This window comes from Phoca vitulina, unplaced genomic scaffold (assembly GCF_004348235.1).
Source record: "Phoca vitulina isolate PV1807 unplaced genomic scaffold, GSC_HSeal_1.0 scaffold20, whole genome shotgun sequence".
Lineage (NCBI taxonomy): Eukaryota > Metazoa > Chordata > Mammalia > Carnivora > Phocidae > Phoca > Phoca vitulina.
Window position 1 is genome coordinate 40,666,178 of NW_022589723.1, and position 25,395 is coordinate 40,691,572.

The 25,395-nt window shown below is 40.7% G+C and overlaps 1 protein-coding gene across 10 annotated transcripts in view; it reads left to right on the forward strand.

Moving 5' to 3' along the window:
- Positions 1–25,395, forward strand: part of PEAK1 (pseudopodium enriched atypical kinase 1) — a 329,039-nt gene that overhangs the window by 234,749 nt on the left and 68,895 nt on the right. For all 10 annotated transcript variants that reach the window (XM_032417490.1, XM_032417496.1, XM_032417497.1 and 7 more), the window contains one exon: positions 19,230–22,501. In XM_032417490.1, coding sequence (XP_032273381.1) covers positions 19,344–22,501 — 3,158 coding nt within the window. In that variant the 5' untranslated portion in view covers positions 19,230–19,343. The remainder of the gene's footprint in view (positions 1–19,229; positions 22,502–25,395) is intronic.

The window sequence follows — 25,395 nt, forward strand, 5'->3', positions numbered from 1 at the left end:
TCATATTAAAAAAATTGTTGCCAAGACCAATGTCAAGGAACTTTTTCCACTCTGTTTCTTCTAGGACTTTTCTGGCTTCAGGTCTTATGCTTTAAGCTTTTAATCATTTTTTAATTGATTTTTGTGTATGGTGTAAGATAGGGATCCAGTTTCATTCTCTTGCATATGGCTGTCCAGTTTTCCCAATTCCATTTATTGAAAAGACTCCTTTATCCATTGTATATTCTTGGCTTCTTTGTTGTGAACTAATTGACCATTATATATGCATGGGTTTATTTCTGGGCTGTTTATTTTTTCCATTGGTTTATGTGTCCATTTCTATGCCAATACCAGACTTTTAATTACTATAGCTTTGAGGTATAGTTTGAGTTCAGGAGTGTGATGCTTCTAGCTTTTCCTTTTTCAGCATTGCTTTGGCTATTTGGGGTCTTTTGTGGCTCCATACAAATTTTAGAATTGTTTTTTCTATTTCTGTGATAACTGCCATTGGGATTTTGATAGGGATTGTATTGAATCAGAAAGGAAGAAATAAAATTGATGATAAAATCATGATGTGATTTTATGTATAGAAAATCCTAAAGACAAGTGAAAAAAAAAAACTGTTGGAACTAACCAGTGAATTCAGTAAAGTCACAAGATACAAAATCACTATACAGAAACCAGTTGTGTTTCTGTACACCAACAACAAAATATCTGAAAAAGAAATAAAAAATCCCATAAAAATGAATAAAGTACTTAGGAATAAATTTAACCAAGGAAATGAAAGACACATATAATGATAAATGTAAGACTTTGATGAAAGAAGTTAAAGGAGACACAAACAAATGGAAAGATGGCCTGTGTTCCTGGATTGGAAGAATTAATATTGTTAAAATGCCCATGCTACTCAAAGCTATCTATAGGTTCAAAGCAATCCCTATATATTTTATCTTAATTCATTTTAACAACAGTCCTGTGAGGTAGATGGTTATTATACTCCTTTAACAGATGCTTAGCAAATTAATAATGTAAATAAGATCACAAGAGGAATGCTTACCGGACATAAGAGAATATTGGTGTTTTGTTTTGTTTTGTTTTAAGATTTTATTTATTTGTCAGAGGAAGAGAGAGAGAGAGCACAAGGCAGGGGAGCGGCAGGAAGAGGGAGAGGGAGAAGCAGGCTCCCCACTGAGCAGAGAGCCTGATGTGGGGCTCGATCCCAGGACGCTGGGATCATGACCTGAGCTGAAGGCAGACGTTTAACAGACTGAGCCATCCAGGTGACTGAGAATATTGTTTTTAAGCACTACTTTCAAACTTTAGTAATTTATAGGCTCCTTTTAATTAGTAAAAAGCTGTAGTCTTTCACTATTGATATACATTATATTACAATTTTACTTAAATATGAACAAAATTAGATATAAATTCCTTATGCTTGTATTTCTCATTTAGCTCTAAACTGAAACAAACTTAGAAGTTAAGTACAAAAAGGGGCACCTGGGTGGCTCAGTCGATTGAGCATCTGCCTTCATCTCGGGTCGTGATCCCAGCATCCTGGGATCGAGCCCCACATCAGGCTCCGTGCTCGGCAGGGAATCTGCTTCTCCCTCTCCCTCTGCCTGCCTGCCTGCCTGCCTGTCTGCCTACCTGTGATCTCTGTCTTTTTCTCTGTCAAATAAATAAATAAAATCTTAAAAAAAAAAAAAAAGTTAAGTACAAAAAGTCTATGAAACTAATGAAATGCAAATTAACAAGATTATTTTAATACAGTGATGATATTTTGCCAAAGCTGAATTGCTACTCACAACATGAGTATGGAGCTCTCTGCCTCCCCAGGGGTGTCTTGGCAGCTTCCGTTACCACTGGTGCTCTTTTTCTGCCACATTTCTTTCTAAGATATTGAAAAAACAGGATTGGTACAATGTACAGTGATTGCACCATTATTTCATTTTGGTCTTTACTTAGACTGTATCATTTACCCATGAAGTGAGCCTCCTTTTTTTCTCATTATTCCTTACAGTTAAAATAGTGTGCTTATTGCCAGTTCAGATTAGAAAAAGAAATGTATATGTACATTTTGCAATCATGTTGCAAATCATGTTGCTGAGCTTTAGTTAATAAGTGGACATTGCAATGATCCAGCATATGTTTATATTAATTTTAGATGTAAACTTTGTGTTCAGTTCAATATTAAAGTCCCTTTGGAAAACTCATAGACCCTTGAAAAGACATCCTGGATTCCAGTTTGAAAGATACTCTTCCAATTTCCCACTATCTTTTTTTTTTTATTTTTTAACATATAATGTATTATTTGTTTCAGAGGTACAAGTCTATTATTCATCAGTCTTAAACAATTTACAGCGCTCACCATAGCACATACCCTCCCCAGTGTCTATCACCCAGCCACCCTGTCCCTCCCACACCCACCACTCCTGAAACCCTCAGTTTGTTTCCTGAGATTAAGAATTCCTCATATCAGTGAGGTCATATGATACATGTCTTTCTCTGATTGACTTATTTCGCTCAGCATAACACCCTCCAGTTCCATCCACGTCTTTGCAAATGGCAAGATCTCATTCCTTTTGATGGCTGCATAATATTCCATTGTATATATATACCACTTCTTCTTTATCCATTCATCTGTTGATGGACATCTTGGCTCTTTCCACAGTTTGGCTATTGTGGACATTGCTGCTATAAACATCGGGGTGCAGGTACCCCTTCAGATCCCTACATTTGTATCTTTGGGGTAAATACCCAGTAGTGCAATTGCTGAGTCATACGGTAGCTCTATTTTCAACTTTTTGAGGAACCTCCATACTGTTTTCCAGAGTGGTTGCACCAGCTCGCATTCCCACCAACAGTGTAGGAGGGTTCCCCTTTCTCCGCATGCCCGCCAACATCTGTCGTTTCCTGACTTGTTAATTTCAGCCATTCTGACTGGTGTGAGGTGGTATCTCATTGAGGTTTTGATTTGGATTTCCCTGATGCCGAGCGATGTTGAGCACTTTTTCATGTGTCTGTTGGCCATTTGGATGTCTTCTTTGCAGAAATGTCTGTTCATGTCTTCTGCCCATTTTTAAAAAATTTTTTATTATTATGTTAATCACCATACATTACATCATTAGTTTTTGATGTACTGTTCCATGATTCATTGTTTGTGCATAACACGCAGTGCTCCATGCAGAACGTGCCCTCTTTAATACCCATCACCAGGCTAACCCATCTTCCCACCCCACTCCCCTCTAGAACCCTCACTTTGTTTTTCAGAGTCCATCGTCTCTCATGGTTCGTCTCCCCCTCCGATTTCCCCCCCTTCATTCTTCCCCTCCTGCTATCTTCTTCTTTTTTCTTTTTCTTAACATATATTGCATTATTTGTTTCATAGGTACAGATCTGAGATTCAACAGTCTTGCACAATTCACAGTGCTCACCATAGCACATACCCTCCCCAGTGTCTATCACCCAGCCACCCTATCCCTCCCACCCCACCCCCCACTCCAGCAACCCTCAGTTTGTTTCCTGAGATTAAGAATTCCTCATATCAGTGAGGTCATATGATACATGTCTTTCTCTGATTGACTTATTTCGCTCAGCATAACACCCTCCAGTTCTATCCACGTCTTTGCAAATGGCAAGATCTCATTCCTTTTGATGGCTGCATAATATTCCATTGTATATATATACCACTTCTTCTTTATCCATTCATCTGTCGATGGACAGCTTGGCTCTTTCCACAGTTTGGCTATTGTGGACATTGCTGCTATAAACATCGGGGTGCATGTACCCCTTTGGATCACCACATTTGTATCTTTGGGGTAAATACCCAGTAGTGCAGTTGCTGGGTCATACAGTAGCTCTATTTTCAACTTTTTGAGGAACCTCCATACTGTTTTCCAGAGTGGTTCACCAGCTTGCATTCCCACCAACAGTGTAGGAGGGTTCCTCTTTCTCCCTATCCCCACCAACATCTGTCGTTTCCTCACTTGTTAATTTCAGCCATTCTGACTGGTGTGAGGTGGTATCTCATTGAGGTTTTGATTTGGATTTCCCTGATGCCGAGCGATGTTGAGCACTTTTTCATGTGTCTGTTGGCCATTTGGATGTCTTCTTTGGAAAAATGTCTGTGCATGTCTTCTGCCCATTTCTTGATTGGATCATTTGTTCTTTGGGTGTTGAGCTTAAGAAGTTCTTTATAGATTTTGGGTACTAGCCCTTTATCTGATATGTAGAATTGCTACTCACAACATGAGTATGAGCTTATCTGATATGCACTACTGGGTATTTACCCCAAAGATACAAATGTAGTGATCCGAAGGGGTATTTGTTCTTCCAATCCATGAGCATGGAACATTTTTCCATTTCTTTGTGTCTTCCTCAATTTCTTTCATGAGTATTTTATAGTTTTCTGAGTAGAGATTCTTTACCTCTTTGGTTAGATTTATTCCTAGGTATCTTATGGTTTTGGGTGCAATTGTAAATGGGATCGACTCCTTAATTTCTCTTTCTTCTGTCTTGTTAGTGTATAGGAATGTCACTGATTTCTGTGCATTGATTTTCTATCCTGCCACTTTACTGAATTCCTGTATGAGTTCTAGCACTTTTGGGGTGGAGTCTTTTAGGGTTTCCACATAAAGCATCATATCATCTGCAAAGAGTGAGAGTTTGACTTCTTCTTTGTTGATTCGGATGCCTTTTATTTCTTTTTGTTCTCTGGTTGCTGTGGCTAGGAGTTCTAATACTATGTTGAATAGTAGTGGCGATAGTGGACATCCCTGCCACGTTCCTGACCTTAGGGGGAAAGCTCTCAGTTTTTCCCCATTGAGAATGATACTGACTGTGGGTTTTTCATAGATGGCTTTTTTGATATTGAGGTATGTACCCTCTATCCCTATACTCTGAAGAGTTTTGATCAAGAAAGGATGCTGTACTTTGTCAAATGCTTTTCCTGCATCTATTGAGAGGAGCATACGGTTCTTGTTCTTTCTTTTATTAATGTATTGTATCACACTGATTGATTTGTGGATGTTGAACCAACCTTGCAGCCCCGGAATAAATCCCACATGGTCGTGGTGAATAATCCTTTTAATGTACTGTTGGATCCTATTGGCTAGTATTTTGGTGAGAATTTTTGCATCCATGTTCACCAGGGATATTGGTCTGTAATTCTCCTTTTTGATGGGGTCTTTGTCTGGTTTTGGCATCAAGGTAATGGGGGCCTCATAAAACGAGTTTGGAAGTTTTCCTTCCATTTCTATTTTTTGGAACAGTTTCAGAAGAATAGGTGTTAATTCTTCTTTAAATGTTTGGTAGAATTCCCGTGGGAAACCATCTGGCCCTGGGCTTTTGCTTGTTGGGAGATTTTTGATGACTGCTTCGATTTCCTTAGTGGTTATAGGTCTGTTCAGGTTTTCTGTTTCCTCCTGGTTCAGTTTTGGTTTTGGTAGTTGATACATCTCTAGGAATGCATCCATTTCTTCCAGATTATCTAATTTGCTGGCATAGAGTTGCTCATAATATGTTCTTATAATTGTTTGTATTTCTTTGGTGTTGGTTGTGATCTCTCCTCTTTCATTCATGATTTTCTTGATTTGGGTCATTTCTCTTTTCTTTTTGATAAGTCGGCCAGGCGTTTATCAATCTTGTTAATTCTTTCAAAGAACCAGCTCCTAGTTTTGTTGATCTGTTCTACTGTTGTTTTGGTTTCTATTTCATTGGTTTCTGCTCTGATCTTTGTTATTTCTCTTCTCCTGCTGAGTTTAGGCTTTATTTGCTGTTCTTTCTCCAGCTCTTTTAGGTGTAGGGTTAGGTTGTGTATTTGAGACCTTTCTTGTTTCTTGAGAAAGGCTTGCATTGCTATATACTTTCCTCTTAGTTCTGCCTTTGCTGCATCCCAAAGATTTTGAACAGTTGTGTTTTCATTTTCATTGGTTTCTATGAATTTTTTTAATTCTTCTTTAATTTCCTGGTTGATCCATTCATTCTTCAGTAGGATGCTGTTTAGCCTGCATGTATTTGAGTTCTTTCCGACTTTCCTCTTGTGATTGAGTTCTAGTTTCAAAGCATTGTGGTCCGAAAATATGCAGGGAATGATCCCAATCTTTTGGTACCGGTTGAGACCTGATTTGTGACCTAGGACATGATCTATTCTGGAGAATGTTCCATGGGCACTAGAGAAGAATGTGTATTCCGTTGCTTTGGGATGGAATGTTCTGAATAGATCTGTGAGGTCCATTTGGTCCAGTGTGTCATTTAAAGCCTTTATTTCCTTGTTGATCTTTTGCTTATTTGATCTGTCCATTTCAGTGAGGGGGGTGTTAAAGTCCCCCACTATTATTGTATTGTTGTCGATGTGTTTCTTTGCTTTTGTTATTAATTGCCTTATGTAATTGGCTGCTCCCATGTTAGGGGCATAGATATTTACAATTGTTAGATCTTCTTGTTGGATAGACCCTTTAAGTAGGATATAGTGTCCTTCCTCATCTCTTATTACAGTCTTTGGTTTAAAATCTAATTTGTCTGATATAAGGATTGCCACCCCAGCTTTCTTTTGGTGTCCATTAGCATGGTAAATGGTTTTCCACCCCCTCACTTTCAATCTGGGGGTGTCTTTGGGTCTAAAATGAGTCTCTTGCTGACAGCATATCGATGGGTCTTGTTTTTGTATCCAGTCTGATAGCCTGTGTCTTTTGATTGAGGCATTTAGCCCATTTACATTCAGGGTAACTATTGAAAGATAGGAATTTAGTGTCATTGTATTGCCTGTAGGGTGACTTTTACTGTATATTGTCTGTGTTCCCCTCTGGTGTATGTTACTTTTAGGCTCTCTCTTTGCTTAGAGGACCCCTTTCAGTATTTCTTGTAGGGCTGGTTTCGTGTTTGCAAATTCCTTTAGTTTTTGCTTATCCTGGAAGCTTTTTATCTCTCCTTCTATTTTCAATGAGAGCCTAGCTGGATATAGTATTCTTGGCTGCATATTTTTCTCGTTTAGTGCTCTGAATATATCATGCCAGTCCTTTCTGGCCTGCCAGGTCTCTGTGGATAGGTCTGTTGCCAGTCTAATGTTTCTACCATTGTAGGTTACAGATCTCTTCTCCCGAGCTGCTTTCATGATTTTCTCTTTGTCTCTGAGACTCGTAAGTTTTAGTATTAGATGTCGGGGTGTTGACCTATTTTTATTGTTTTTGAGGGGGGTTCTCTGTGCTTCCTGGATTTTGATGCCTGTTTCCTTCCCCAAATTAGGGAAGTTCTCTGCTATAATTTGCTCCAATATACCTTCTGCCCCTCTCTCTTTCTTCTTCTGGGATCCCAATTATTCTAATGTTGTTTCATCTTATGGTGTCGCTTATCTCTCGAATTCTGCCCTCATGATCCAGTAGTTGTTTATCTCTCTTTTTCTCAGCTTCTTTATTTTCCATCATTTGGTCTTCTATATCACTAATTCATTCTTCTGCCTCATTTATGCTATTAGCGCCCCCATTTTTGATTGCCCCTCAGTAATAGCCTTTTTGATTTCAACTTGGTTAGATTTTAGTTCTTTTATTTCTCCAGAAAGGGTTTCTCTAATAACTTCCATGCTTTTTTCAAGCCCAGCAAGTATCTTTAAAATCATCGTTCTGAACTCTAGGTCCGACATAGTACTAATGTCTGTATTGAGTACGTCCCTGGCAGTCGGTACTGCCTCTTGTTCTTTTTGTGGAGGTGATTTTTTCCGTCTTGTCATTTTGTCCAGAGGAGAATAGGTGAATGAGAGACATAATGCTAACAGGGTAACAACGTCCCTAGAAAATATACTCTAAACAAATCAGAAAATACCTGAAGCCAGGGGAAAAGAAAGGGAAACAAAGAAAAAAGAGAAAGAGAAAGATAAAAACAAACAAAAACAGAACAAAACAAAAAAAAACCAATATAATCAAATATCATCAGGCTGGTGCATAGGTCAGTGCCACACACTAGATTTTGGGTGTATTTTGGTCTGTTAGAAGAAAGTGCCTCCCAAAATTTTAAAGAAAGAAAAACTTATATATGTACAAAAATAAGGGTTGAAATGATGAAGGGATGGAATATGATTGTAAAGAAAATTATAAAAAATTTTATAAAAGGAATTGATAAGATAAGAAGTTGTTTGAAAAAAGAAAGAAAAGGATTTAAAACAAGAAAAAAAAGGGGGAGAGAATGTGATCAGGCAGGAGAGTAGAACAAAGCCATACACTAGAGATTTAGTGTATATTTTGATATGTTAGAAGAAACTGTATCTCGGGCGCCTGGGTGGCTCAGTTGATTAAGCGACTGCCTTCGGCTCAGGTCATGATCCTGGAGTCCCGGGATCGAGTCACACATCAGGCTCCCTGCTCAGCAGGGAGTCTGCTTCTCCCTCTGACCCTCCTCCCTCTCATGCTCTCTGTCTGTCATTGTCTCTCTCGCAAAAAAAAAAAAAAAGAAGAAACTGTATCTCAAAATTTTAAAGAGAGAACTACTTATATATATATATATGGCAAAAATAAGGGTAACTACTATGAAGGGATAGAATATGACTCTAAAAATGAAAAATAAAAATGTTTTTTAAAAAAGGGATTGATAAGATGTCGGTTGAAAAAGGGAAAAAAAAAATTCAAAAAAAAAAAAGCAGTTAAAAAAAAAATTAACTTGGAAAGACTAAAGAATCATGGGAAAAAAGCCATGGATTCTATGTGCAGTATTCCCTTAGCGCTGGAGTTCTGCCGTTCTCACTGATCAGTAAACTTGGTCTTGGCTGGCTGTTCTCGTTGATCTTCTGGGGGAGGGGCCTGTTGTCGTGGTTCCCAAAGGTCTTTGCCGGAGGTGGAATTGCCCCGCCCTTGCCAGTGTGGGCTAAGTAATGTGCTTGGGTTCCCTCTCCGGAGCTTTTGTTCCCTGCAAGCTTTCCATTGGGCTTTGGAGGCCAAGAGTGAAAATGGCGGCCTCCCAATCTCTGCCTCGGAGGAGCCGAGAACTCGGGCCCCACTCCTCAGTGAGCACCAGAGAAAAGCAGTCACTCCCATCTCCCCGGTCTCCAGCCGCATTCCATGCTCACCTGGCCTGTGACCGAGCGTTTCTATCTCTGGCACCCGACCCCGTGTGGAGTCTCCAAACCCCGCAGATCCCTGCGGTGCGCTCCCGCGCCGCTCCTCCCGGGGGGGGGGGGGGGGGAGGAAGGGGAGTCTCCCCGGATCTGCCGCTTGTTGGGTCCCTGCTGGAGGAGCAGGGGCCCGACTGTGCCGCGGATCACGGTTTATGGGAACCCTGAGCTGAGAGCCTGCTCCTCAGCTCCGTCTCTGCAGCCGTCTTCCCCGCTCCGATACCTGGGAGCTCTGCCGCACTTAGCACCCCGGGTCTTTCTGTGACCCCAAGGGTCCTGAGACCACACTGTCCCGCCGGGGTTCCACCCTCCGCTTAGCCACTGGAGCGACGTCCCTCAGTGGAGCTGACTTCTAAAAGTTCCGATTTTGTGCTCCGCGGCTCTGTCACTTGCCAGAAGCGGCCGATGGAGGCCCCCTCCCCCGCCGTCTATCCTCCCAAATATCGCCTTGGATTCACTTCTCCGCACGTCCTACCTTCCAGAAAGTGGTCGCTTTTCTGTTCAGAGAGTTGTTGCTATTCTTTTCTTCGATCTCCTGTTGAGTTTGTAGGTGTTCAGAATGGTTTGATCCCTATCTAGCTGAATTCCTGGGACCAGATGAAATCCAGGTCTCCTACTCCTCCGCCATCTTGCTCCGCCCTCACCCTGTGTCTTTTGATTGGGGCATTTATCTCAATTACATTCAGGGTAACTATTGAAAGATATGAATTTAGTGCCATTGTATTGCCTGTGACTGTTACTGTATATTGTCTATGTTCCTTTGTGGTCTATGTTACTATCGGAGGGTGAGACGAACCATGAGAGACTATGGACTCTGAGAAACAAACTGAGGGTTCTAGAGGGGAGGGGGGTGGGGGGATGGGTTAGCCCGGTGATGGGTATTAACGGGCACATATTGAATGGAGCACTGGGTGTTATACACAATGTATCATAGAACACTACATCAAAAACTTCCACTTTCTCTTCTTTTTCTTACCCTTGAATCTTGCACTGTCCTCTTGCCCCCTCCCTTTCTTATTCCCTTGTTTTGTTTTAAGGATTTTTTTTTTTTTTTAAGTAATCTCTATACCCAACGTGGGGCTTGAGCTTATAACCCTGAGATCAAGAGTCTCATGCTCTACTGACTGAGCCAGCCGGGTGCCCCTTTATTCCCTTGTTTGATACCAGAGATCACCTATTTTTTCACATCTCAGTTAGCCTAGAGTCCAGCTTTCTTCACTTGATAGTTGGCTCTGTGATTGTGGGCAGTGGAGAGGAAGAACACAGCAAGGCAACTTCTAGCAGCATCTCGCCGTTCACTCTCAGTAAGATACTTCAGAAGCCCTGCTAATTGGGGTGGCTCCTGAAAGACCATGCTTAATTTGCCTCAAACTATTCACCCTGAAGCACAAAAAGCACAACTTTGGGGCAGCCGTAGCTAATTGTATACGCCTGTTGGTTTACTCCTAGCTTGCTTTGCTGTAAGCACATGGACCTTGCCCACCTCAGAGCTGAGCTGGGATGGTGTGGGTGTGCCTACTTCTGACGCTTCTTTGTTCAAGGCAGAATTCTACTGTGGTGGGCAGTGCTGCTGCTGAGTGGACTGCCTTTCAGGTACCACCGAGCTTATGTCTAAAGCAGCCTGCAGATGCCCTAGAGAGCCAAGCTACCGTTTATGCATCCACGCATTCATTCACCCATTCATCCATCCTGACTGTCGCTCACTAACTGTGTGACCTCGGGCAAGTCTCAGTTTCTTCATTAGTACAGTGAAGCTTATGATAGTATATACATCATAAGTTTTTTAGGAGAATCAAGAGTTTTCATACATAAACTGCTTCAAGTGGTACCTGGCACTTAGTAGTAAATGCTAGCTAAAATTATTATCATTCAGCAAGCATTTATTTAGTATGTAGCATATTCTAAGCAATCCAAGAGATATAGAAGTGAAAAAGACACAGCCTTGCCTTCTAGGGACTTAGATAACTACCATACAACATGGTACTTAGGAAGTCAGGTAAAGCTTCATCACACAGGTAAAATTTGAACTGGGTCTTAAAGGATAAATAGTTTTGCCAAATGAAACAGCATTAGAGGAAATACATTCCAAGCAGAGGGAGCAGCTTGTGAACAGAATAAAACTGCAAAACACTATGGAGTCCTTGGCTATTATTAGATTACATTTTAACCTCCTCTTTGATGTATACCTTCTAAGTAGGGGGTCTGAGGTGGGTTCAGTGTACATTTTGGAACTTATAATCTTATAACAGTAATTATTATTATTTAACTGGTTCATCAAAGAGTTTGAGCTTAAAAAATGAGTTGGGAGCTAAGCAGTAGCACTTCACAGTGGTGCATTTGCTGATGCAAGGCTCTTGTCCGGAGATGGCTACCATGTGACAGGAACAGTAAATGGTTAGAAAAAGCTTGCGGTTAGAACAATTGGAAGTGGATGGGCTTCCTCTTTTCAACAGAGCTTTAGTTAAGTTTTCCAAATTAAGCAGGTTTTACTTTGCTTTCTTCTTTAACCAGGAGAACCTTGTCTTAAGATCTTGCCTACTGTTGTGATAGCAAAGAACTGTGATTTTTTTTTCCACAAAGGGGTGGGGAGGGGGTCAGATCTCAAATTAGGAAGGTTCCTTTTACTCATGGAATTTCCATTCGTGTTCCAAATTAAAGCTGTGTTTTATCTCCTACAAAGCCTTCCTGCAGCTTTGCTTTCACTTCCTCTCTCCACCCTTTTAGTCATATACTGAAGGATTTGGCAGCCGCTTAAGGTATCGGGTCAGCATTTTTCACCGTGGAAGAAGGAAAGGTTGGGAACAATGACGTGGGGATATTTGTCACATTTTCCTTTCCTTTTTTATATAAGTAACCCACATGTTCCATTACAACAGCCTAATGAGAACCTGAACTTGTAAATTTTACCCTCGTATCCTGGAGATGGACTAATGTGTGGGATGACATATAGGCGATAGTTCCTCACTGAAAGTGTCCTGAAAGCCCATGTACAGCACTGAGGATCTTGACTCTGTCTCTATGGCAATGTGACAGATTTTATGAAGAAAGATAATGGCCTCCGGGAGTCACAAGATTGGGGAAGGAGTTTAGCAGTGCATTCCCAATCCTCCTTTATTATTAAGTTTCTCCTTGGGTGCCTTTAGGAAATGCTCTATATGTGGTGTTTAATATACCACCTACACAGTCTCCCCCCTTTACTGACTTGGAAATTACAACCGGCTTGGGGAGCTCCAGCTCTATGTGTAGGCCTGTTTATTCCAAGATTGAAATCCAGTGTGGATTTAGTTTTTTGTATCAAATCTGCTTGAAACTGTTGGGCTTGAAGCAAACTAATTATTGTCATTGTCTGTATAGCAGTAGAGAGAGTGAAAAACAGTAATAGGTTCTTAAAAAGCTGTCATGACTTGAAGTGAAATAGGCTACTCTTCAGTAGCTTCATCTGTAGCCTGAAGGGCTTTGGTCTTGAAAACTGTCAAACACGAAATCGGATTTTAGATCATGGAATCTCCATTAGCTTCTACAGGCAGCTTCAGCCTTTCAGCTCTCTCACTGACCACTCCATCTGTAGGGTTTGCTTTGAGATTGTAAGGAATATAGAAGCAAAGGGGTTTTTCTTATCAAACACTCCATTTGGGGACTCCATATCAGACCTGTCTTGGCAAATAAATAGAAGACACCAGGCTAGACTGTCATATTTCCTTACATGCCTCAGGAGACACCTATTTTATTTCTCAAGCATAACTTTGGCGACTCGAGTTTCCCGACGTGGGTATAGTGTTGAGCAGGCAAAGCTGCTAGTTACTGAGTGCCATTGAAGTTATTTCACAAAGGCAGGAAAGCCCAAGAATTGCTCCTTGGACGGAACTACATCTAATCTGGTAGAGCTTCTCTTTCTAAGAGCCTGTTACAAGTTAAAATAGTTTTGACAGTGTCTTTAAGTGCACATCTTTGTCTCCAAACATAATTAGTGTTGACAAATGAAGCCCTCATAGTTAAGGCTTTGTGGCTTAGACAGCAGCTCCATCTGGTGCTTGCTGAAGGTGTGTGCTTGCTTCATCTCTTGGTTTTCACAGCAGCGTGAATACAGATGTACACAGACTTTGTAAAGGACTGTCAAATCCAAAGTCTCCATTTTAGTGATGGCTTTCTGTTGCACACAGCACTGACATAAGCTAATTGTGTTCCTGGTGAATCCCATTTGTCTGTCCTGTTGATAATGTGATAGCTGCTAATCAACTCAACAGCCATCTCTTGACTGAATTAACTTACTAGCACTCAACATGGGGAATTATTTTGACTATTTATCTACTAGGCTTGGAAAAAGAAAATATAGTGTACTACTTTAAAAGAGAAAATTGAATCCCTCTCTGATCAGTGGTGGATTTAACTTCGTTAACAAGCTATTAGGCCAGGATGCCTTATTCTTTTATATTTAATGCCACATAGTGCTAAGTAGACAGGGAATGTCTTCTTAAAAAAAATTCTTGGTGACTGACATGAACTGCCCCAAACTATTGATAGAAGTTTCTTCCAAGTAATAGGATTACACGTGATTTCTATTTTCTTTCACGCTTCTCTGATTTTTCACAGTGAGCATATATAACAAAAGAAAAAATCTCATGTAACAAAAGAAAAAATAATTTAAAACAAAACGTATGGTAGGTTGCTATAGCCTTGAGTCTCAGATCTTTTGTCATTCACCTTGTGGCCTTCTTGGGGGCCTTCAGCTTTCCTCAGCTATAAAACAGAAAGATTGAAATGGAGCCTGCCCAGTTTTAATATTCTTGGGTTTGGGATTATCTACCTTTTTCCTGTCTCTCCAGCCTCACACTCTTCTGTGTCTTTCTCCAATATTAATATTCATCGTGATCTCATTTTTGTCATCTTAAACTAAGGAAATCCTTTCTGGACAACAACACCACCCCACCCCCACTTCCACCTGGTTCTTTCTTCCACTTCCCACCTAAACCTCTTCAAATAGTTATCTACATCAAAAACTAATGATGTGATGTATGGTGATTAACGTAACATAATAAAATTTTAAAAAAAGTTATCTACAATTACTCTATCTTCTCACTCTGCAGCTGACCACAGTCTCCTTTCCATCCCCACTGCTGCACCACAGTAGTTAAAGCTAAAGTCACCAATGAGCCCATGTTGTCAAGTCCAGTGGGCACATTTAGGTCCTCATTCCTCATTAACTGTCAGCAGCATTTGCAATAGTTGGCTTCTCCCCCCTTAATGAAATCTCCTCATCTGGCTTCTGTATCATCACCGTTACGACTGTTATTTTTGAGTTTTCTGTAGGGGTTCTTCTCTTCTCCCTGGTTTACCCACCAAGACCACCTTCTAGCTCACTCTAGTTTCTTTTTAGCATAGATATTCCTATAGTAATTCCCAAACAGACAAGAACAGCAGAATTCCTTTCTGTATTCCAGACTTCTAAATTCAACTGCTTCCTCTATTATATGGTAACAAAATATGGACTGATAACCTTATTTCCTAAAAGTTACACCTCCTCCAACATTGTCTATCTCAGTAAATGACCCCACAAATCATCTAAATACATAACCCCAAAATCTCAACATCTATTACTCTCTCCAGAATCTAGTCATTCATGCATCTACATTTCTCTGCCTTCCCTGATGCCACATCCTAATTCAGATCCTCATCATACCTTATTTTACCCACAGCAGCCCTTTGGACAGTGTCCTGGCTTCCTGTCCTGTTCTCCCCAGTTTATTCTCCATACAGCAGCCAGAGCTGTCTTTTATTTTTGAGTCAGAAGTATTAAGGTTTGATTTATATACAGTAATAAATCTTTTTTTAGTGTAGAATTCTATGAATTTTGACAAATACATGTAGTCATCTAGCCACCACCACACAACATTTGAATTATTCCAGTTTTTGCCTATAAACCTTTGTGTACATGCTTTAGTGTAAACATAACTTTTCATTTGTCTTGGGTAAATACCGAGAGGTGAGCCGGCTGGGTCCTATGGCTTACATTTAGCTTTATAAGAAACTGCCAATCTGTTTTCCAAAGTGGTTGTGCCATCTGCATTCCCACCAGCACCATAGGAATTTCTGTTGTACCACATCTTCCCTAGTATCAGTTTTCCTGTTTGTTTTCATTTTAACCATTCTAGTGGATCCATAGAGCTAGCTCATTGCAGTTCTAATGTGCATTCTGTATGACTAAGGATATTTAGCATCTTTCACATGTTTATATGCAATCCATATACCTTTGGTGAAGTGTCTGCTCAAACCTTTTGCCTATTTTTTATCAGATTTGTTTTCTTTTTATTGAATTTTGGAAGTTCTTCATATATTCTGGATACAAAGTCCTTTGTCAGATATGTACTTTGCAAAAAAGTCTCATCTGTAGGTTGTCTTTTCATTCTCTTATCAGTATCTTTGTCAGAGCAAACATTTTTAATTTTGATAAAATCCAAATTGTCATTTTTTTAATGGATCATGCTCTTTGTGTTGTATCTGAGAACTTGGACTAACTCAAAGTCACAAAGATTTTCTCCTGTTTTTTCCTCCTAAAAGTACTATAGCTTTACACTTTATACTTAGATCTGTGATCCATTTTGAGTTAATTTTTGTATACGAAGTGTGAGGTATGAATTGAGATTTACTTTGTTGCCCATGGATATCCAGTTGCTCTAGCACATTTGTTGAAAAGAATATTCACTGCTGTAGGCAAGTATCAGTTGCCTATATTTGTATTGTCCTATTTCTGGACTCTATTCTGTTCTGTGTCTGTTTTGATCTATATCAGGGGTCAGCAGACTTTTTCTGTAAAGAACTAGATAGTAAATATTTTAGGTTTTGCAGGCCAAAAGGCAAAATTGAAGGTATTGTGTAAGTACTTGTATAATAAGAGAAAACAAATTTCCGTGAATTTTTCAAACAAAATTCAAAATGTAATAATTGAGTACAGTTTTCTGAAATGCAGCTCTACTAATCCAAAGAATGGAACTCTTTTTTGGGAGAGGGATAATATTTTGCTTAACTAGGGTGCTAAGTTAGTGTTTCCTCTCAGACTTTATTACAAAATTCATTTATTAATGTGAAATTTGCCATATTTTTAATCTTTGAAAAATGTCTTTTCACGTGGGTGATACCTGTAGCAGTAGAAATGCTGGTCTGTAGAGTGCTTGAAAAGCACTGGGCAGTGATGAGTGTGCCACCACATGCAGTCTGTCCGAACCGCTCAGCTCTGCATTGTAGCACGAAGCCACCACAGACAATATGGAGACAAATGAGCCTGGCTATGTTCCAGTAGAGCTTTATTTACGGGCACTCTATTTGGAATTCCATATAATTTTCACTTGTCACAAAATACCATTCTTTTGAATTTTGCAATCACTTAAAAATTTTAAAAGCATCCTTAGCTTTGGGTCATATAAAAACAAGGGACAGGCTAGATTCAGCCTCTGGGCTGGTATTTGCTTGCCCCACTTCCCCCATTTATGTTTCTGTCCTTTGCCAATACCCCATTGTCAGGATTACTGTAGCTTTATGCTAAGTCTTGAAGTCAGGTAAGGGGGGCGTCCTCCAACTTTGTTATTTTTCGAAATTGCTTTGGCTATTCTAGTTCCTTTGCCTTTCTGAATACATTTTAGAATTAGCTTGTTGATTTCTACAAAAAAAAATCCTGCTTGGATTTTGTTAGAATTATGTTGAATCTACAGAGCAATCTGGGGGAGATTGACACCTTAAGAATACTGAGAGATCTTGGTATCTCTCTCCATTTATTTAAGTCTTTGATACCTTTTTATCAGTGTTTTGTAGTGTTCTGCGTAGAGAGTGTAGATTTTGCACATATTTTATTAGATTTATACCTAAGTATTTCATGTTTTTTGGTTAAAGCTGTCTTTTTAAAATGCAAATTGGATCATGTTGTTTCCCCTATTTAAAACCCTTCAGTGGCTTCCCACTCCTCTTTGGATAAACCCTGTAATCTTTGAAAGCCTAAATGGCCCTGCATGATCTGGACCCTGCTCTCCCTTTCAGCCTAATTTTATGCCTTTCTTCCCCTTGCTCAAAATGTTCCAATCTCAGACTAGCAGGAAATGGTTTTATCAACTAAGGAATAGCTTTTAGAATATCAGAAAGACTAAATAAATGTTTTCAAACAAACACTTGAAAAATATATTTTAACCATATTGAAAAGAAGCATTTGATGATCTCCAGCAAAGAATGAACTTAGGTTTTGGCCAGGTTGTTGTGCTCTCTTGTGTGGAATACTTTGATCTTTAAGTCTGTACTTCTTCCACTGAGGCAGAGTACTTTATGAATATTATTCACAAGGGACTTAGCTCTGTGTGTGCAGGTGTATGCATGCACACCTGGGAGCTAAAGAAAATATTCTTTCCTTCTTTATACATGTGCTGAAACTCAGCAAAAAGACTGCATTTCTGACCAAACCAAGGATCCCATCACTGTCCTTGTACATGAATAAAGTTAAACTCTTTAGCCATTAAAATAGTTCTTACATGTACATGCCCACTGCCAACTTTATTATAATATCCAAATTAGAAATGTAACACTGTAGTGATGTTCTGGGGGAAAGTCTGCAGCTATGTACCTAAGACAAAGGAGAAAGTCATAAGATCCGTTTTTTTAAATAAACCAGCACATTTAGTCAACCAGTATTTATTCAGCTCCTTATGCTAGACATATTGAGATGAATAAGATACAGCCCAGACCTTGAAGAAGCTCAAAAACTTGTGGGGAGACAGACAATTAAAAATGAAAAGTGCTTGTTCATAGAGGTATGTCTAAGTGGCTTTGATAGTACCAAGGAGAAACAAGTAGCCCAGTGGGATTTACAGTGTAAGACTAGTTGATTGTTAAGACATAAGGCTAGAAGGGAGGCAAGGACCATATCATGAAAACCTAAGGGGCTTATATCCCATCCTATAACTCAGAGGTTCCAACACCTTAATGCACATAGAACTTGTTAAAAAAAAAAAAAAAAAAAAAAAACAACCTGGAGAACTTATTAAAAAATCAGATTCCTAGACTCTTCCCTCAGAGATTGACTAGGTGGGTCTACGGTGCTTCCCTGAGTGGTTCTTATTTAGCTGGCAACCCCTAGTCTGCACACTGACATTTGGGAGTCAGTGCATTAGGTAAGATTGAGCCACAGAATAGTTAAGCTAGGTAGTAAGTTGATCATATTAACATTTTAGAAAGTAATAAATTTGATAGTAGTACAGAGAACAATAGAATCACCTGAGAATCTCATTAAATATGAATTGTGATCCAGTAGATCTGGGGTTGTACCTGAGATACTGCATTTCTAACAAGGTCCCAAACGAGGCTGATATTTCTTGTCTGAGGACCACACTTTGAGTAGCAAATGTAAAGAGATTGGATTGGAATGGGGTGAGACTGCAGGCATGAAGATCGTTAATTAGCCTATTTCAGGAATCTAGGCAAAGGATGGTGAGTCTCTGAACTACTAGCAGGGGCTGGTAATGGCAAGAAAGAGTTTCAATGAAATGTAATAGATCAAATTGGCAAGACTAATTTAAGGAGTTAGTTAGATGCGGAGTTAGAAGTGAGGGAAGAGGTGTCAGTAATTGAGCTTAGCTATGTAAGTAGAGGATAGTGACAATAACTGAAATAGGGTAAAGGCAGAGGAAGGAGGTGGCCTGGGGAGTAGAGGGGAGGGCTGGTTAGAGTGGAAAAGTTTCCCAGAGTTGAGAAGAGGGGTAGCCAGAGGATTCGTTTTGAATGCATCGAGATTGAGGAGTCTATGAGATACCCAAAATCAAAAGGGTAGGTAGAAGAAGAAGAACCTTCAGTGGACTAAGAAGTGTCATACAGGTTGGTAGATATTAAAAAGAGCAGTTTCGGAGTCACTCCCAGAGGGCAAGTTCACAGTATCATTGCCACATAGACATCAAGGGAAAGATTATATATAGTTCAATGAGGGGGTACAAAATTACGGCTGCAAAACAAACTTTCCAAAATGCTGCTTGGCTAAAGGGAGTTCAAAAAGTGCCCAAATTAGTTTCTCTCTCAATCTTTTAATTTAAGGAAAAGTTGAGGAGTGGAGCCAGTTGTTGTTAAGTCATCATGATATGCCTCATAGTGCCTTCTCCATTTAGATTTTCTTTTCCGCCCCCCACAGATTGATCATACTTACAAGAGCTGCTGTGATGCCTAGGGGAGGTGAAGACTGATGGATGAAAGTTTTACCATGCACTGAAAGGGAAGCATTGTCTGTGAAGGTCCTTTTTAAAAAATGTCTGCTTGTAACAGCTTTACTGAACACGTTTGGAAACCTGGTGAATGCAAGAACTGCTTTAAACCTAAAAGCTTGCACCAGCTTCCCCCAGACCCTGAGAAGGCACCCATCACCCATGGCAATGTGAAAACGAATGCCAATCACAGTAACAACCACCGCATGAGGAACACTGGAAATTTCCGTCCTCCTGTGGCTAAAAAACCCACTATAGCTGTGAAGCCCACTATGATAGTGGCAGATGGGCAAAGTGTATGTGGTGAACTTAGTATCCAAGAACACTGTGAGAACAAACCTGTCGTCATAGGATGGAACCGAAACAGGACGGCCTTGAATCAGAAACCACTTAATAATAATAATGAAGATGACATTGAAGGATTTAGCCATGTTCCTAAGCCTTATGGCAATAATGATAGTGCCAAGAAGATATCAAATAACAATAATGGACTAACTGATGTGTTAAAGGAGATAGCAGGCTTGGATACCACCCCTCAGATAAGAGGAAGTGAAACAAACTCCAGAGAAATGTTCTTAGGAAGAATAAATGATTGCTATAAAAGATCACTGGAAAGAAAGCTTCCACCAAGCTGCATGATGGGCGGGATAAAGGACACTCAAGGCAAGCATGTGATTCTGAGTGGGAGCACAGAAGTGATCAGTAATGAAGGGGGACGGTTCTGTTACCCAGAGTTCTCTAGTGGCGAGGAGAGTGAAGAAGATGTACTTTTCAGTAACATGGCGGAGGAGCATGAGAGCTGGGATGAGAGTGATGAAGAGCTGTTGGCCATGGAGATTCGCATGAGAGGGCAACCCCGCTTTGCTAACTTCAGGGCAAATACTTTGTCTCCTGTTCGATTCTTTGTGGACAAAAAATGGAATACGGTCCCCCTGCGAAATAAGTCTCTGCAGAGAATCTGTGCTGTAGACTATGATGACAGCTATGATGAAATCCTGAATGGCTATGAAGAGAACTCTGTGGCCTCCTATGGACCAGGAAGCATTCAGAGCATGGCGTCATCTGACTCTACGTCACCAGGTTCTTCTTTAACAGAAGAATCACGTTCTGAGACAGCCAGTAGTTTATCCCAGAAGATCTGTAATGGGGGAATATCTCCTGGTAACCCGGGAGATTCTAAGGACATGAAGGAAAGGGAGCCGAATTGTGAAAGTCTCTCTGGTAATAATCAGGAGAAGGACTCCTCACAGGCACCTAAAAGCTCAATAAAAGTTCCAGAAACACACAAAGCAGTCCTTGCTCTCCGATTAGAAGAGAAGGATGGCAAGATTGCTGTACAGACTGAGAAGCAGGAAAGTAAAGCCTCTACCGATATCGCTGGGCAAGCAGTAACCATAAACCTCGTCCCTATAGAAGAGCAAGCAAAGCCTTACCGAGTTGTCAATCTGGATCAGCCATTGTGCAAGCCATATACTATCGTGGACGTGTCGGCAGCCATGGCCAGTGAGCACCTCGAGGGCCCTGTTAACAGCCCCAAGACAAAAATCTCATCTTCTACTCCAAACTCTCCGGTGACATCGCCCGCACTGACATCACCCACACTGACATCAGGACAAACAAGTGCCCATTTCCAAAACTCCAGTGCAATACGATACCAGGAAGTATGGACTTCCAGTACCAGCCCACGACAAAAGATACCCAAGGTGGAATTGATTAGCGGTGGGACTGGGCCAAACGTCCCTCCGAGGAAAAACTGTCACAAATCAGCACCTACTTCACCAACAACTACAAACATTTCCTCTAAAACTATCCCTGTTAAGTCACCCAATTTGTCCGAAATAAAATTTAATAGTTATAACAATGCTGGTATGCCACCTTTTCCAATTATAATTCATGACGAGCCGACTTATGCTCGGAGTTCCAAAAACGCCATCAAAGTCCCCATTGTCATCAATCCAAATGCATATGACAATCTAGCCATTTACAAAAGTTTTCTCGGAACAAGTGGAGAACTCTCAGTGAAGGAAAAAACCACAAGTATAATAAGCCATACTTATGAAGAAATTGAAACTGAAAGCAAAGCGTCTGATAACACCACTAGCAAACCTGCTGAATGTCCCCAAGCCAAAGGGTTTTCAAACAGCACAGAGCGTAAAAGGGGCTCAGTGGCTCAGAAAGTTCAGGAGTTTAACAGCTGTCTTAACAGAGGTCAGTCTTCACCACAGAAAAGCTATAGTTCTAGCCACAGCTCCCCAACAAAGATCCAGAGAACCACTCAAGAACCTGTGGCCAAAACAGAAGGCCCTCAGGCATCTCAGATGGTGAGCAACGGCAGCGGCACCAGGGAGAAAGCGAGCACAGTGCTTTCTCAGATTGTGGCTTCCATCCATCCGCCACAGTCTCCTCCAGAAATGCCCCAGTCTGGCCCAAAAGCATGCAGCGTGGAAGAGCTGTATGCAGTTCCTCCAGATGCCGATGCTGCTAAGAGTACACCTAAGAGTACACCAGTCCGACCCAAATCTCTCTTCACATCTCAGCCCAGTGGTGAAGCTGAAGCCCCTCAGACCACAGAAAGCCCTACTGCCAAAGTATGGAAAGATCCGCTTGCAAAGCCAGGCACGACCCCTCTCTCTAAATTCGTGGCTAACCCCCAGAGTGAGCCACCACCTCCCTTTCCCCCACCTCGTTCTACTTCCTCCCCTTATCATGCAAGCAACCTTCTGCAGAGGCATTTCACCAACTGGACCAAGCCAACCAGTCCCACCAGGTCAACGGAAGCTGAATCGGTTTTGCACTCTGAAGGCAGTAGGCGGGCCGCTGATGCAAAACCTAAACGCTGGATATCATTTAAAAGCTTCTTCCGCCGCCGGAAAACAGATGAGGAGGATGACAAAGAGAAAGACCGAGAGAAAGGGAAACTGGTGGGCCTGGATGGCACAGTCATCCACATGCTGCCGCCTCCGCCAGTCCAGCGCCATCACTGGTTCACAGAGGCAAAAGGAGAGTCCAGTGAGAAGCCAGCCATCGTCTTTATGTACAGGTGTGATCCCGCCCAAAGCCAGCTCAGTGTGGATCAGAAGGCCAGAGCAGACCAGGCAGCAGTCAGAGAGCAGGACGGCGCAGAGGATGGGTTACTGCTGGACTCAGAGAAGAAGAAAAGGAGTCATTCTTCTCCATCACAGGTTCCTAAAAAAATTCTCAGGTATGTAAAATAGAATGGCAGAGTATGGGAATTTTTTAACACATTTTTAGGTGCTAAGTTTTTTACATCTTTAAGATTACATAAGAGCCATTTCTGTTTATAAGTAGCACTCAGTGGCCATCATCTATCTTTGTAACTGCATTCCAAGATTAGAGTATTATTAAAGTGATCTTATTGTACCAAACAAGGTTTATGGCCCTGGAGATTTAGCTAAAGTAGCCTGCTGCATTCTGGTGAATGCAGAGGGGCTTGAACATAGAAAAGCAAATCCGTAACACCTTAATAGCAATAAATAATACATTGCTTGGAAATGCTGTGATAGTGTGAGGAAGAAACAAGATCAAATGAATAAATGGTAGCACTCTTCTTACCCTCACTGTAGATAGAATAAAGCTTCTTAAGCGATTCGTTTTGGTTTTCACCGAGGTGTTAGCTCTATATGCGTTACTTTGTTTTGAGGGAATATTTGGGTTTTTATTGCTGTCTCTTCTTTCCAAGTATGGTGGAAAATGGGGGTGGGGGGGGCTGCGGTGGAGACAGGGGCCAGCAGTTGATAGTTATCTAACACGTGGGTGCTAGAGGAGAAGTTGGTTATTGAGATTGAGACCCAGCCAGTAGCAGAATCCTGAGGGCAGCCGGCCAATGTACACCCACTCACACCCACTCAGTTCTCTAGCTAGCCATTTCCTTTCATTCTTAAATGACTCTTCGTGATCACCTACCCAGTGTAAAGCGCATTCCCAGGATCTATCTCCCATCCGTACAGCAGCCCTACAAATTGGTTGTATTCTTCAGATGAGGAAACCGAAGATGAGAGAAGTTAAGAATTAAGCAGATTCACGTAGCTCATCATTGTCAGAGCCAGAATTCAAACTTGGTCTTTCTGACTCTAAAGCTTGTATTCTTCCTACAGTGTTGCATTATAAACACAAGGGCAAAGGAGATTTTTATATTTTCACTTGTAATCATTCACATAAACATTTATGTTAGGAAGCTTAAGGTTTTTTGTTTCTCATTTGTATTGTAAGCAAAATTAACGAACCACCAATAAAAACAAGAACTATTATCCCAAGTTTGTAACAAATGGGATGATTTCCTTATATCCCCTGTAGTTTTTTTTTTAAGATTTTATTTTTAAGTAACCTCTACACCCAATATGGGGTTCGAACTCACAACCCCAAGATCAAGTGTCGCATGCTCTACCAACTGAACCAGTCAGGTGCCCGGTACTTTTTATTTTTAAGCAAAGATATGCCCTGAGTATTTCTTTGATCTGATTCTAAGTCTGCCTCCTTCTTACTTACAGGAAGCCTTCTCTACCAGGTCTGGCCTTTTCTTTGGCAAAGACAGCAAACTCTTATGATAGGGCAGATCCTCTCACCAGCTTTCTGTTAGAACAGTATAAATAAAAATTAAGTGAACACTTAATGCCTTCACTTTTTCTAGCAAAATGTTAAGAAGTTTTATATATATATTCTTTACGAAAATAAGCTTTTTACATAACCCCGAAATAGTTGTCAAAATGCTAGCAAGTTCCTGTTTTCCTTAAATCCAAATAATAGCAGAGCAAGTAGAATAGTGGTGATATATTCCTGGAAAGAATAGTCTTGTCATTGGCAGTTGAAACTGGATGATAGAATATCAGACTCTAGCAGTAATAAAACACATGTATTGCAGGTTACTGTTTTATTTGGGAAAAAAGCAATTTAAGCTGCACATGGTTGGAGTTACTTATGTCAGATAGTTTTTGCAGATCAATAAATGACTTCACTCCTCATTAAGTATGGCTGTGGTGTGTTTACCCGCATCCTGGAAGGAAGAGCCAAGGAATGATTTGGCCTCTTCTGTAGAATGAGATTCTCTATTTTGGCTGCATGCCACGGCATGGCAGACCCCTTAACTCTACAGCTTATATTTTCACAGATTTGCTTGTACATGAGCCAGTCATATCTTCCAAAATTCATCAGTTCTTAATAAGTAACTCCACGAGGGGTACCTGGGTAGCTCAGTCAGTTAAGCACCCAACTCTTGGTTTTGGCTCAGGTCATGATCTCAGGTCCTGAGATTAACCCCAAGGTGGACTCCACTCTCAGTGGGGAGTCTGCTTCCCTTCCCCCTCTACCTCTATTCCTACCCGCCCCCCACGTGTGCTCTCTTTCTCTTTTTCAAATAAGTAAATCTTTAAAACAAATCCAAACAATGCAGTTGGTTTGCCCCATTGGTTTCAGATTTAACCATGCATCATAGTAACTTGAGGGCTGTTAAAGCAGATTGCTGGGCCCCACCCCCAAAGTTTTTGATGTGGTGGTCTGAGGTGGTGCGGGCCCTGGTAGTTTGCACTTCTAACAAGCCCCCAGGTGGTGCTGCGGCTGCTGGCCCTGGGGCTACACTTGGGGAGCCACTGATCTCACCACCATTCGGGATCTAAAGCTAATGTGCTGTAGTCTAAGTTAAGCGTTTTTGAGGTATTAAGCTTTTCTTAGAGACACACTAGAATTGTCACATTTCATAATTGTCTCAGACTGAGGAGAAAAAGAGGTTTTAAATAGTTTTTTTTTTAACTTTTTGGGAAGTTTTAAAATAAACATGATACTCATTGAAAAATATACATCATTTGCTTTTTCAATAATTACTTAATTTACTTGGATACACCATTGATATTTACTTGAAGCAGCTTTGAAAGGGAAAAATGTTACTGTCAAATGTCAACATTTGTGTTTCCAGCTTGATGGCAGTGTAATCATTAAATTACCATTCCCACGGCTGGGAATGCACTGCTGGAAGAAATGAAAATTCAAGTTTTTCAATAAGTAATGAAGATTCCAAATCCAAACTATAAGAATTGAAAAATACTCAACTGAAGGCCAGACCCTAAAAGATAAGGGACTTTGTAG